General features: G+C 44.3%; 1 protein-coding gene across 3 annotated transcripts in view; it reads right to left on the bottom strand.

Annotated features, from left to right (window-relative positions):
- Nucleotides 1–220: 220 nt before the first annotated feature.
- The window catches only part of tbc1d1 (TBC1 (tre-2/USP6, BUB2, cdc16) domain family, member 1), a 146,367-nt gene continuing 133,335 nt past the window's right edge, over nt 221–13,252 (bottom strand). For all 3 annotated transcript variants that reach the window (XM_042318262.1, XM_042318264.1, XM_042318263.1), the window contains exons 19-20: nt 903–1,079; nt 221–793 (exon numbers count right to left, since the gene is read on the bottom strand). In XM_042318262.1, coding sequence (XP_042174196.1) covers nt 458–793; nt 903–1,079 — 513 coding nt within the window. In that variant the 3' untranslated portion in view covers nt 221–457. The remainder of the gene's footprint in view (nt 794–902; nt 1,080–13,252) is intronic.

The following is a 13,252-nucleotide window of genomic DNA, read 5'->3' on the forward strand; positions in this document are numbered from 1 at the left end:
AGACAGGCAGAGAAACACACAGGCAGGCAGAGAAACACACAGGCAGGCAGAGAGACACACAGGCAGGCAGAGAGACACACAGACAGGCAGAGAAACACACAGGCAGGCAGAGAAACACACAGGCAGGCAGAGAGACACACAGGCAGGCAGAGAGACACACAGGCAGGCAGAGAGACACACAGGCAGGCAGAGAGACACACAGACAGGCAGAGAGACAGACAGGCAGGCAGAGAAACACACAGGCAGGCAGAGAGACACACAGGCAGGCAGAGAGACACACAGGCAGGCAGAGAGACAGACAGGCAGGCAGAGAGACAGACAGGCAGGCAGAGAGACACACACATCTGGCTGCAATAGTAACTGTGTATATTGGACTGTTGTGTGGAGTATCGGCCCAGAGAGGACAGAGAACCCCCCCCATTTCTCCAGTTTAGTACAGGAGAACAGTCCTCAGGATTCAATGTTCTGGTAGAGCCAGTGGATGAGGGAGGAGAGGGGAGGACATCGCTTGCCCCAGTCTGGGCCCCTCTCTGGTGGGGACGTCCACACCCTGTCCATCTCTCTGTCCATCTGTGTCGGCAGCGGAGTGTGTGTGAGGGTCCAGGTTGAAGTCCCTGTGCGTTGTGTGTGTGTGTATTCCCAGCGCGGTGAGGAGTGTGTGTAGGTGTGTGACGGCGTTCCGCAGTCCGTTCCTCTCCTCCTCCAGGTCGAACACCCGTTCTCTCAGCAGAGCCTCTGATTGGGCCAGCCCCTCCACCTGGCCTTCCAGACGACACACACGAGCCTGGGACACCTGGAGAGACACAAAACATGTGTGTTTAGTGAGTGTGTGTGTTTAGTGAGTGTGTGTGTGTGTGTTTAGTGAGTGTGTGTGTGTGTTTAGTGAGTGTGAGTGTATTTACCTGCAGTTCCTCCAGCAGGTCGAGGTTTTGCTGTCGGAGGCTCTGATTGGTGCGTTCCAGCTGGGCGGTGCGCTGTGATTGGTTGAGGTGAGCGGGCGTGTCACACAGCTCGTCCTGTAAGACGTGGTACTCCACCTCGTATGCCTGCAGCTGATTGGACAGGTCCATCTCACACACCTACACACACACACACACACACACACACACACACACACACACACAATGTCAGATAGGATGAAGTCCTGATTCTCAGTTACAGTCAGTATCTGAGTTTACACACAGCTGCCTGGCGCTCAGTGGGGGGCGGGGGGCCCTGAAGAGGTCATTCCGTCTGGCTCTCAGGGGGGCCCTGGAGAGGTCATTCCGTCTGGCTCTCAGGGGGGGGCCCTGAAGAGGTCATTCCGTCTGGCTCTCAGGGGGAGGGGCCCTGAAGAGGTCATTCAGTCTGGCTCTCAGGGGGAGGGGCCCTGAAGAGGTCATTCAGTCTGGCTCTCAGGGGGAGGGGCCCTGAAGAGGTCATTCAGTCTGGCTCTCAGGGGAGGGGCCCTGAAGAGGTCATTCAGTCTGGCTCTCAGTGGGAGGGGCCCTGAAGAGGTCATTCAGTCTGGCTCTCAGGGGAAGGGGCCCTGAAGAGGTCATTCCGTCTGGCTCTCAGTGGGAGGGGCCCTGAAGAGGTCATTCAGTCGCTCTCAGGGGAAGGGGCCCTGAAGAGGTCATTCAGTCTGGTACTCTGAACGGAGAGGACAGAAAGACATCAACATGGAAACCCCAGGGGTGTCGTAGATGACTCCATTCCATGGATTCCGTTCCAGCCTTTACTCTGAGCCTGTCCTCCCCAATGAAGGCGCCACCAGCCGCCTGGGGTGTGGAATTGCTGTAACTAAGTTGTAGTGTCCTCAGGCCTCCTGAAACAGACTGGCTGAACCTATTAGAGTGTGTGTCTCTCTCTCGGTGTGAGTCTGTGAGTCAGTGTGTGAGCATGTTTCTTTGTGTGTGAGTGTGAGAGAAGAGAGAGAGTGTGTGTATGTATGTGTGAGTGTGAGAGAAGAGAGAGAGTGTGTGTATGTATGTGTGTGTGTGAGAGAAGAGAGAGTGTGTGTATGTGTGTGTGTGTGTGTGTGTGTGTAATTTTGTACAAGGGTAAAGTTCTCTGTTTCCAGGAAGTAGTGTTTTGAGAGCACCACTCCCCTGCCTCCAGACTACCTGGAAATCACCCGCTGTCCTCTCTGTGTCTCGATGTGTCCTCCACTGTCTGTCCTCTCTGTGTCTCGATGTGTTCTCCACTGTCTGTCCTCTCTGTGTCTCGATGTGTCCTCCACTGTCTGTCCTCTCTGTGTCTCGATGTGTTCTCCACTGTCTGTCCTCTCTGTGTCTCGATGTGTCCTCCACTGTCTGTCCTCCACTGTCTGTCCTCCACTGTCTGTCCTCCACTGTCTGTCCTCCACTGTCTGTCCTCTCTGTGTCTCGATGTGTCCTCCACTGTCTGTCCTCCACGGTCTGTCCTCTCTGTCTCGATGTGTTCGCCACTGTCTGTCCTCCACGGTCTGTCCTATCTGTCTCGATGTATCCTCCACTGTCTGTCCTCTCTGTGTCTCGATGTTTTCTCCACTGTCTGTCCTCTCTGTCTCGATGTGTTCTCCACTGTCTGTCCTCTGTCTCGATGTGATCTCCACTGTCTGTCCTCCACTGTCTGTCCTCTCTGTGTCTCAATGTGTCCTCCACTGTCTGTCCTCTCTGTCTCGATGTGTTCTCCACTGTCTGTCCTCTGTCTCGATGTGTTCTCCACTGTCTGTCCTCTCTGTCTCGATGTGTCCTCTATGTCTCAATGTGTTCTCCACTGTCTGTGTTCTCCACTGTCTGTGTTCTCCACTGTCTGTGTTCTCCACTGTCTGTTGTTAATAAAGTGTCTGTGTTCTCCACTGTCTGTGTTCTCCACTGTCTGTGTTCTCCACTGTCTGTCCTCCACTGTCTGTGTTCTCCACTGTCTGTGTTCTCCACTGTCTGTGTTCTCCACTGTCTGTTGTTAATATAGTGTCTGTGTTCTCCACTGTCTGTTGTTAATAAGTGTCTGTGTTCTCCACTGTCTGTTGTTAATAAAGTGTCTGTGTTCTCCACTGTCTGTGTTCTCCACTGTCTGTTGTTAATAAGTGTCTGTGTCTGTGTTCTCCACTGTCTGTGTTCTCCTGTCTCTGTGTTCTCCACTGTCTGTTGTGTCTGTGTTCTCCACTGTCTGTTGTTAATAAAGTGTCTGTGTTCTCCACTGTCTGTTGTTAATAAAGTGTCTGTGTTCTCCACTGTCTGTCTGTGTTCTCCACTGTCTGTCTGTTGTTAAAGTGTCTGTGTTCTCCACTGTCTGTGTTCTCCACTGTCTGTGTTAATCTGTTGTTCCATATAGTGTCTGTGTTCTCCACTGTCTGTTGTTAATATAGTGTCTGTGTTCTCCACTGTCTGTTGTTAATATAGTGTCTGTGTTCTCCACTGTCTGTTGTTCTCCACTGTCTGTTGTTAATAAAGTGTCTGTGTTCTCCACTGTCTGTGTTCTCCACTGTCTGTGTTCTCCACTGTCTGTTGTTAATAAAGTGTCTGTGTTCTCCACTGTCTGTGTTCTCCACTGTCTGTTGTTAATATAGTGTCTGTGTTCTCCACTGTCTGTTGTTAATATAGTGTCTGTGTTCTCCACTGTCTGTGTTCTCCACTGTCTGTCTGTGTTCTCCAGTGTCTGTGTTCTCCACTGTCTGTTGTTAATATAGTGTCTGTGTTCTCCACTGTCTGTTGTTAATAAAGTGTCTGTGTTCTCTGTCTGTGTTCTCCACTGTCTGTTGTTAATATAGTGTCTGTGTTCTCCACTGTCTGTTGTTAATATAGTGTCTGTGTTCTCCACTGTCTGTGTTCTCCACTGTCTGTGTTCTCCACTGTCTGTTGTTAATATAGTGTCTGTGTTCTCCACTGTCTAGTGTCTGTGTTCTCCACTGTCTGTGTTCTCCACTGTCTGTGTTCTCCACTGTCTGTTGTTAATATAGTGTCTGTGTTCTCCACTGTCTGTTGTTAATAAAGTGTCTGTGTTCTCCACTGTCTGTGTTCTCCACTGTCTGTTGTTAATATAGTGTCTGTGTTCTCCACTGTCTGTTGTTAATATAGTGTCTGTGTCCACTGTCTGTGTTCTCCACTGTCTGTTGTTAATAAAGTGTCTGTGTTCTCCACTGTCTGTCTGTGTTCTCCACTGTCTGTTGTTAATAATACTGTCTGTTGTTAATAAGTGTCTGTGTTCTCCACTGTCTGTGTTCACTGTCTGTCTGTGTTCTCCACTGTCTGTGTTCTCCACTGTCTGTTGTTAATATAGTGTCTGTTGTTAATAAGTGTCTGTGTTCTCCACTGTCTGTGTTCTCCACTGTCACTGTCTGTGTTCTCCACTGTCTGTTGTTAATATAGTGTCTGTGTTCTCCACTGTCTGTTGTTAATCCAGTGTCTGTGTTCTCCAGTGTGTCTGTGTTCTCCACTGTCTGTTGTTAATAAAGTGTCTGTTCTGTTCTCCACTGTCTGTTGTTAATATAGTGTCTGTGTTCTCCACTGTCTGTTGTTAATATAGTGTCTGTGTTCTCCACTGTCTGTGTTCTCCACTGTTGTTAATATAGTGTCTGTTGTTAATATAGTGTCTGTTCTCCACTGTCTGTTCTCCACTGTCTGTTGTTAATATAGTGTCTGTGTTCTCCACTGTCTGTTGTTAATAAGTGTCTGTGTTCTTCTCTGTGTTCTCCACTGCTGTTAATATAGTGTCTGTGTCCACTGTCTCCACTGTCTGTGTTCTCCACTGTCTGTTGTTAATATAGTGTCTGTGTTCTCTGTCTGTGTTCTCCACTGTCTGTTGTTAATATAGTGTCTGTGTTCTCCACTGTCTGTTGTTAATATAGTGTCTGTGTTCTCCACTGTCTGTTGTTTAGTGTCTGTGTTCTCCATAGTGTCTGTGTTCTCCACTGTCTGTTGTTAATATAGTGTCTGTTCTCCACTGTCTGTTGTTAATAAAGTGTCTGTGTTCTCCACTGTCTGTGTTCTCCACTGTCTGTGTTCTCCACTGTCTGTGTCTGTGTTCTCCACTGTCTGTTGTTAATATAGTGTCTGTGTTCTCCACTGTCTGTGTGTTCTCCACTGTCTTTGTTAATAAAGTGTCTGTGTTCTCCTGTCTGTTGTTAATAAAGTGTCTGTGTTCTCCACTGTCTGTGTTCTCCACTGTCTGTTGTTAATATAGTGTCTGTGTTCTCCACTGTCTGTTGTTAATATAGTGTTGTGTTCTCCACTGTCTGTGTTCTCCACTGTCTGTTGTTAATATAGTGTCTGTGTTCTCCACTGTCTGTTGTTAATATAGTGTCTGTGTTCTCCACTGTCTGTTGTTAATATAGTGTCTGTGTTCTCCACTGTCTGTGTTCTCCACTGTCTGTGTTCTGTTGTTAATATAGTGTCTGTGTCTCTGTGTTCTCCACTGTCTGTGTTCTCCACTGTCTGTTGTTAATATAGTGTCTGTGTTCTCCACTGTCTGTGTCTGTGTTCTCCACTGTCTGTGTTCTCCACTGTCTGTTGTTAATATAGTGTCTGTGTTCTCCACTGTCTGTTGTTAATATAGTGTCTGTCTGTTCTCCACTGTCTGTTGTTAATAAAGTGTCTGTGTTCTCCACTGTCTGTTGTTAATAAAGTTCTGTTCTCCACTGTCTGTTGTTCCACTGTGTCTGTGTTCTCCACTGTCTGTGTTCTCCACTGTCTGTTGTTAATATAGTGTCTGTGTTCTCCACTGTCTGTTGTTAATAAAGTGTCTGTGTTCTCCACTGTCTGTGTTCTCCAATGTCTGTGTTCTCCACTGTCTGTGTTCTCCACTGTCTGTTGTTAATATAGTGTCTGTGTTCTCCACTGTCTGTGTTCTCCACTGTCTGTGTTCTCCACTGTCTGTGTTCTCCACTGTCTGTTGTTAATATAGTGTCTGTGTTCTCCACTGTCTGTGTTCTCCACTGTCTGTTCTCCACTGTCTGTTCTCCACTGTCTGTTGTTAATATAGTGTCTGTGTTCTCCACTGTCTGTGTTCTCCACTGTCTGTTGTTAATATAGTGTCTGTGTTCTCCACTGTCTGTGTTCTCCACTGTCTGTGTTCTCCTCTGTCTGTTGTTAATATAGTGTCTGTGTTCTCCACTGTCTGTGTTCTCCACTGTCTGTGTTCTCCTCTGTCTGTTGTTAATATAGTGTCTGTGTTCTCCACTGCCTGTGTTCTCCACTGTCTGTTGTTAATATACTGTCTGTGTTCTCCACTGTCTGTTGTTAATATAGTGTCTGTGTTCTCCACTGTCTGTGTTCTCCACTGTCTGTTGTTAATAAAGTGTATGTGTTCTCCACTGTCTGTGTTCTCCACTGTCTGTGTTCTCCACTGTCTGTTGTTAATATAGTGTCTGTGTTCTCCACTGTCTGTGTTCTCCAATGTCTGTGTTCTCCACTGTCTGTGTTCTCCACTGTCTGTTGTTAATATAGTGTCTGTGTTCTCCACTGTCTGTGTTCTCCACTGTCTGTGTTCTACTGTCTGTGTTCTCCATAGTGTCTGTGTTTCTAGTGTCTGTGTTCTCCACTGTCTGTTCTCCACTGTCTGTTGTTAATAAAGTGTCTGTGTTCTCCACTGTCTGTGTTCTCCACTGTCTGTGTTCTCCACTGTCTGTTGTTAATAAAGTGTCTGTGTTCTCCACTGTCTGTGTTCTCCACTGTCTGTGTTCTCCACTGTCTGTTGTTAATAAAGTGTCTGTGTTCTCCACTGTCTGTGTTCTCCACTGTCTGCTGTTAATATAGTGTCTGTGTTCTCCACTGTCTGTTGTTAATAAAGTATCTGTGTTCTCCACTGTCTGTTGTTAATATAGTGTCTGTGTTCTCCACTGTCTGTGTTCTCCACTGTCTGTGTTCTCCACTGTCTGTTGTTAATAAAGTGTCTGTGTTCTCCACTGTCTGTGTTCTCCACTGTCTGCTGTTAATATAGTGTCTGTGTTCTCCACTGTCTGTTGTTAATAAAGTGTCTGTGTTCTCCACTGTCTGTTGTTAATATAGTGTCTGTGTTCTCCACTGTCTGTGTTCTCCACTGTCTGTTGTTAACTAAGTGTCTGTGTTCTCCACTGTCTGTGTTCTCCACTGTCTGTTGTTAATAAAGTGTCTGTGTTCTCCACTGTCTGTGTTCTCCACTGTCTGTTGTTAATATAGTGTCTGTGTTCTCCACTGTCTGTTGTTAATAAAGTGTCTGTGTTCTCCACTGTCTGTTGTTAATATAGTGTCTGTGTTCTCCACTGTCTGTTGTTAATATAGTGTCTGTGTTCTCCACTGTCTGTGTTCTCCACTGTCTGTGTTCTCCACTGTCTGTTGTTAATATAGTGTCTGTGTTCTCCACTGTCTGTGTTCTCCACTGTCTGTGTTCTCCACTGTCTGTGTTCTATAGTGTCTGTGTTCTCCACTGTCTGTGTTCTCCATATAGTGTCTGTGTTCTCCACTGTCTGTTGTTAATATAGTGTCTGTGTTCTCCACTGTCTGTTGTTAATATAGTGTCTGTGTTCTCTACTGTCTGTTGTTAATAACGTGTCTGTGTTCTCCACTGTCTGTGTTCTCCACTGTCTGTTGTTAATATAGTGTCTGTTGTTAATAAAGTGTCTGCGTTCTCCACTGTCTGTGTTCTCTACTGTCTGTTGTTAATATAGTGTCTGTGTTCTCCACTGTCTGTTGTTAATATAGTGTCTGTGTTATCCACTGTCTGGTGTTAATATAGTGTCTGTGTTCTCCACTGTCTGTGTTCTCCACTGTCTGTTGTTAATATAGTGTCTGTGTTCTCCACTGTCTGTTGTTAATAGTGTCTGTTCTCCACTGTCTGTGTTCTCTACTGTCTGTTGTTAATATAGTGTCTGTGTTCTCTACTGTCTGTTGTTAATATAGTGTCTGTGTTCTCTACTGTCTGTGTTCTCCACTGTCTGTGTTCTCCACTGCCTGTTGTTAATATAGTGTCTGTTGTTAATATAGTGTCTGTGTTCTCCACTGTCTGTGTTCTCCACTGTCTGTTGTTAATATAGTGTCTGTGTTCTCCACTGCCTGTTGTTAATAACGTGTCTGTGTTCTCCACTGCCTGTGTTCTCCACTGTCTGTTGTTAATATAGTGTCTGTGTTCTCCACTGTCTGTGTTCTCTACTGTCTGTGTTCTCCACTGTCTGTTGTTAATATAGTGTCTGTGTTCTCCACTGTCTGTGTTCTCCACTGTCTGTTGTTAATATAGTGTCTGTGTTCTCTACTGTCTGTTGTTAATATAGTGTCTGTGTTCTCCACTGTCTGTTGTTAATATAGTGTCGGTGTTCTCCACTGTCTGTTGTTAATATAGTGTCTGTGTCCTCCACTGTCTGTTGTTAATAAAGTGTCTGTGTTCTCTACTGTCTGTGTTCTCCACTGTCTGTGTTCTCTACTGTCTGTTGTTAATAACGTGTCTGTGTTCTCCACTGTCTGTTGTTAATATAGTGTCTGTGTTCTCCACTGTCTTTTGTTAATAAAGTGTCTGTGTTCTCCACTGTCTTTTGTTAATAAAGTGTCTGTGTTCTCCACTGTCTGTTGTTAATAAAGTGTGTCTGTGTTAATAAAGTGTCTGTGTGTCTGTGTTCTCTACTGTCTGTTGTTAATATAGTGTCTGTGTTCTCCACTGTCTGTTGTTAATATAGTGTCTGTGTTCTCCACTGTCTGTGTTCTCCACCGTCTGTTGTTAATATAGTGTCTGTGTTCTCCACTGTCTGTTGTTAATATAGTGTCTGTGTTCTCCACTGTCTGTGTTCTCCACTGTCTGTTGTTAATAAAGTGTCTGCGTTCTCCACTGTCTGTTGTTAATATAGTGTCTGTGTTCTCCACTGTCTGTTGTTAATATAGTGTCTGTGTTCTCCACTGTCTGTGTTCTCCACTGTCTGTTGTTAATATAGTGTCTGTGTCCTCCACTGTCTGTTGTTAATAAAGTGTCTGTGTTCTCCACTGTCTGTGTTCTCCACTGTCTGCTGTTAATATAGTGTCTGTGTTCTCCACTGTCTGTTGTTAATATAGTGTCTGTGTCCTCCACTGTCTGTTGTTAATAAAGTGTCTTTGTTCTCCACTGTCTGTGTTCTCCACTGTCTGTTGTTAATAAAGTGTCTGTGTTCTCCACTGTCTGTGTTCTCCACTGTCTGTTGTTAATATAGTGTCTGTGTTCTCCACTGTCTGTTGTTAATAAAGTGTCTGTGTTCTCCACTGTCTGTGTTCTCCAATGTCTGTGTTCTCCACTGTCTGTGTTCTCCACTGTCTGTTGTTAATATAGTGTCTGTGTTCTCCACTGTCTGTGTTCTCCACTGTCTGTGTTCTCCACTGTCTGTGTTCTCCACTGTCTGTTGTTAATATAGTGTCTGTGTTCTCCACTGTCTGTGTTCTCCACTGTCTGTTCTCCACTGTCTGTTCTCCACTGTCTGTTGTTAATATAGTGTCTGTGTTCTCCACTGTCTGTGTTCTCCACTGTCTGTGTTCTCCACTGTCTGTTGTTAATATAGTGTCTGTGTTCTCCACTGTCTGTGTTCTCCACTGTCTGTGTTCTCCTCTGTCTGTTGTTAATATAGTGTCTGTGTTCTCCACTGTCTGTGTTCTCCACTGTCTGTGTTCTCCTCTGTCTGTTGTTAATATAGTGTCTGTGTTCTCCACTGTCTGTTGTTAATATACTGTCTGTGTTCTCCACTGTCTGTTGTTAATATAGTGTCTGTGTTCTCCACTGTCTGTGTTCTCCACTGTCTGTTGTTAATAAAGTGTATGTGTTCTCCACTGTCTGTGTTCTCCACTGTCTGTGTTCTCCACTGTCTGTTGTTAATATAGTGTCTGTGTTCTCCACTGTCTGTGTTCTCCAATGTCTGTGTTCTCCACTGTCTGTGTTCTCCACTGTCTGTTGTTAATATAGTGTCTGTGTTCTCCACTGTCTGTGTTCTCCACTGTCTGTGTTCTCCACTGTCTGTTGTTAATATAGTGTCTGTGTTCTCCACTGTCTGTGTTCTCCACTGTCTGTTCTCCACTGTCTGTTGTTAATAAAGTGTCTGTGTTCTCCACTGTCTGTGTTCTCCACTGTCTGTGTTCTCCACTGTCTGTTGTTAATAAAGTGTCTGTGTTCTCCACTGTCTGTGTTCTCCACTGTCTGTGTTCTCCACTGTCTGTTGTTAATAAAGTGTCTGTGTTCTCCACTGTCTGTGTTCTCCACTGTCTGCTGTTAATATAGTGTCTGTGTTCTCCACTGTCTGTTGTTAATAAAGTATCTGTGTTCTCCACTGTCTGTTGTTAATATAGTGTCTGTGTTCTCCACTGTCTGTGTTCTCCACTGTCTGTGTTCTCCACTGTCTGTTGTTAATAAAGTGTCTGTGTTCTCCACTGTCTGTGTTCTCCACTGTCTGCTGTTAATATAGTGTCTGTGTTCTCCACTGTCTGTTGTTAATAAAGTATCTGTGTTCTCCACTGTCTGTTGTTAATATAGTGTCTGTGTTCTCCACTGTCTGTGTTCTCCACTGTCTGTTGTTAATTAAGTGTCTGTGTTCTCCACTGTCTGTGTTCTCCACTGTCTGTTGTTAATAAAGTGTCTGTGTTCTCCACTGTCTGTGTTCTCCACTGTCTGTTGTTAATATAGTGTCTGTGTTCTCCACTGTCTGTTGTTAATAAAGTGTCTGTGTTCTCCACTGTCTGTTGTTAATATAGTGTCTGTGTTCTCCACTGTCTGTTGTTAATATAGTGTCTGTGTTCTCCACTGTCTGTGTTCTCCACTGTCTGTGTTCTCCACTGTCTGTTGTTAATATAGTGTCTGTGTTCTCCACTGTCTGTGTTCTCCACTGTCTGTGTTCTCCACTGTCTGTTGTTAATATAGTGTCTGTGTTCTCCACTGTCTGTGTTCTCCACTGTCTGTGTTCTCCACTGTCTGTTGTTAATATAGTGTCTGTGTTCTCCACTGTCTGTTGTTAATATAGTGTCTGTGTTCTCTACTGTCTGTTGTTAATAACGTGTCTGTGTTCTCCACTGTCTGTGTTCTCCACTGTCTGTGTTCTCCACTGTCTGTTGTTAATATAGTGTCTGTTGTTAATAAAGTGTCTGCGTTCTCCACTGTCTGTGTTCTCTACTGTCTGTTGTTAATATAGTGTCTGTGTTCTCCACTGTCTGTTGTTAATATAGTGTCTGTGTTATCCACTGTCTGGTGTTAATATAGTGTCTGTGTTCTCCACTGTCTGTGTTCTCCACTGTCTGTTGTTAATATAGTGTCTGTGTTCTCCACTGTCTGTTGTTAATAGTGTCTGTTCTCCACTGTCTGTGTTCTCTACTGTCTGTTGTTAATATAGTGTCTGTGTTCTCTACTGTCTGTTGTTAATATAGTGTCTGTGTTCTCTACTGTCTGTGTTCTCCACTGTCTGTGTTCTCCACTGCCTGTTGTTAATATAGTGTCTGTTGTTAATATAGTGTCTGTGTTCTCCACTGTCTGTGTTCTCCACTGTCTGTTGTTAATATAGTGTCTGTGTTCTCCACTGCCTGTTGTTAATAACGTGTCTGTGTTCTCCACTGCCTGTGTTCTCCACTGTCTGTTGTTAATATAGTGTCTGTGTTCTCCACTGTCTGTGTTCTCTACTGTCTGTGTTCTCCACTGTCTGTTGTTAATATAGTGTCTGTGTTCTCCACTGTCTGTGTTCTCCACTGTCTGTTGTTAATATAGTGTCTGTGTTCTCTACTGTCTGTTGTTAATATAGTGTCTGTGTTCTCCACTGTCTGTTGTTAATATAGTGTCGGTGTTCTCCACTGTCTGTTGTTAATATAGTGTCTGTGTCCTCCACTGTCTGTTGTTAATAAAGTGTCTGTGTTCTCTACTGTCTGTGTTCTCCACTGTCTGTGTTCTCTACTGTCTGTTGTTAATAACGTGTCTGTGTTCTCCACTGTCTGTTGTTAATATAGTGTCTGTGTTCTCCACTGTCTTTTGTTAATAAAGTGTCTGTGTTCTCCACTGTCTTTTGTTAATAAAGTGTCTGTGTTCTCCACTGTCTGTTGTTAATAAAGTGTCTGTGTTCTCCACTGTCTGTGTTCTCTACTGTCTGTTGTTAATATAGTGTCTGTGTTCTCCACTGTCTGTTGTTAATATAGTGTCTGTGTTCTCCACTGTCTGTGTTCTCCACTGTCTGTTGTTAATAAAGTGTCTGTGTTCTCTACTGTCTGTTGTTAATATAGTGTCTGTGTTCTCCACTGTCTGTTGTTAATAAAGTGTCTGTGTCCTCCACTGTCTGTTGTTAATAAAGTGTCTGTGTTCTCCACTGTCTGTGTTCTCCACTGTCTGTTGTTAATATAGTGTCTGTGTTCTCCACTGTCTGTTGTTAATATATTGTCTGTGTTCTCCACTGTCTGTTGTTAATATAGTGTCTGTGTCCTCCACTGTCTGTTGTTAATAAAGTGTCTGTGTTCTCCACTGTCTGTTGTTAATAAAGTGTCTGTGTTCTCCACTGTCTGTGTTCTCCACTGTCTGTGTTCTCCACTGTCTGTTGTTAATATAGTGTCTGTGTTCTCCACTGTCTGTTGTTAATATAGTGTCTGTGTTCCCCACTGTCTGTGTTCTCCACTGTCTGTTGTTAATATAGTGTCTGTGTTCTCCACTGTCTGTGTTCTCCACTGTCTGTTGTTAATATAGTGTCTGTGTTCTCCACTGTCTGTTCTCCACTGTCTGTGTTCTCCACTGTCTGTGTTCTCCACTGTCTGTTGTTAATAAAGTGTCTGTGTTCTCCACTGTCTGTGTTCTCCACTGTCTGTTGTTAATATAGTGTCTGTGTTCTCCACTGTCTGTGTTCTCCACTGTCTGTTGTTAATATAGTGTCTGTGTTCTCCACTGTCTGTGTTCTCCACTGTCTGTGTTCTCCACTGTCTGTTGTTAATATAGTGTCTGTGTTCTCCACTGTCTGTGTTCTCCACTGTCTGTTGTTAATAAAGTGTCTGTGTTCTCCACTGTCTGTTGTTAATATAGTGTCTGTGTTCTCCACTGTCTGTTGTTAATAAAGTGTCTGTGTTCTCCACTGTCTGTTGTTAATATAGTGTCTGTGTTCTCCACTGTCTGTGTTCTCCACTGTCTGTTGTTAATAAAGTGTCTGTGTTCTCCACTGTCTGTATTCTCCATTGTCTGTTGTTAATATAGTGTCTGTGTTCTCCACTGTCTGTTGTTAATAAAGTGTCTGTGTTCTCCACTGTCTGTTGTTAATATAGTGTCTGTGTTCTCCACTGTCTGTTGTTAATATAGTGTCTGTGTTCTCCACTGTCTGTGTTCTCCACTGTCTGTTGTTAATATAGTGTCTGTGTTC

This window comes from Oncorhynchus tshawytscha, unplaced genomic scaffold, assembly GCF_018296145.1.
Source record: "Oncorhynchus tshawytscha isolate Ot180627B unplaced genomic scaffold, Otsh_v2.0 Un_scaffold_1746_pilon_pilon, whole genome shotgun sequence".
Lineage (NCBI taxonomy): Eukaryota > Metazoa > Chordata > Actinopteri > Salmoniformes > Salmonidae > Oncorhynchus > Oncorhynchus tshawytscha.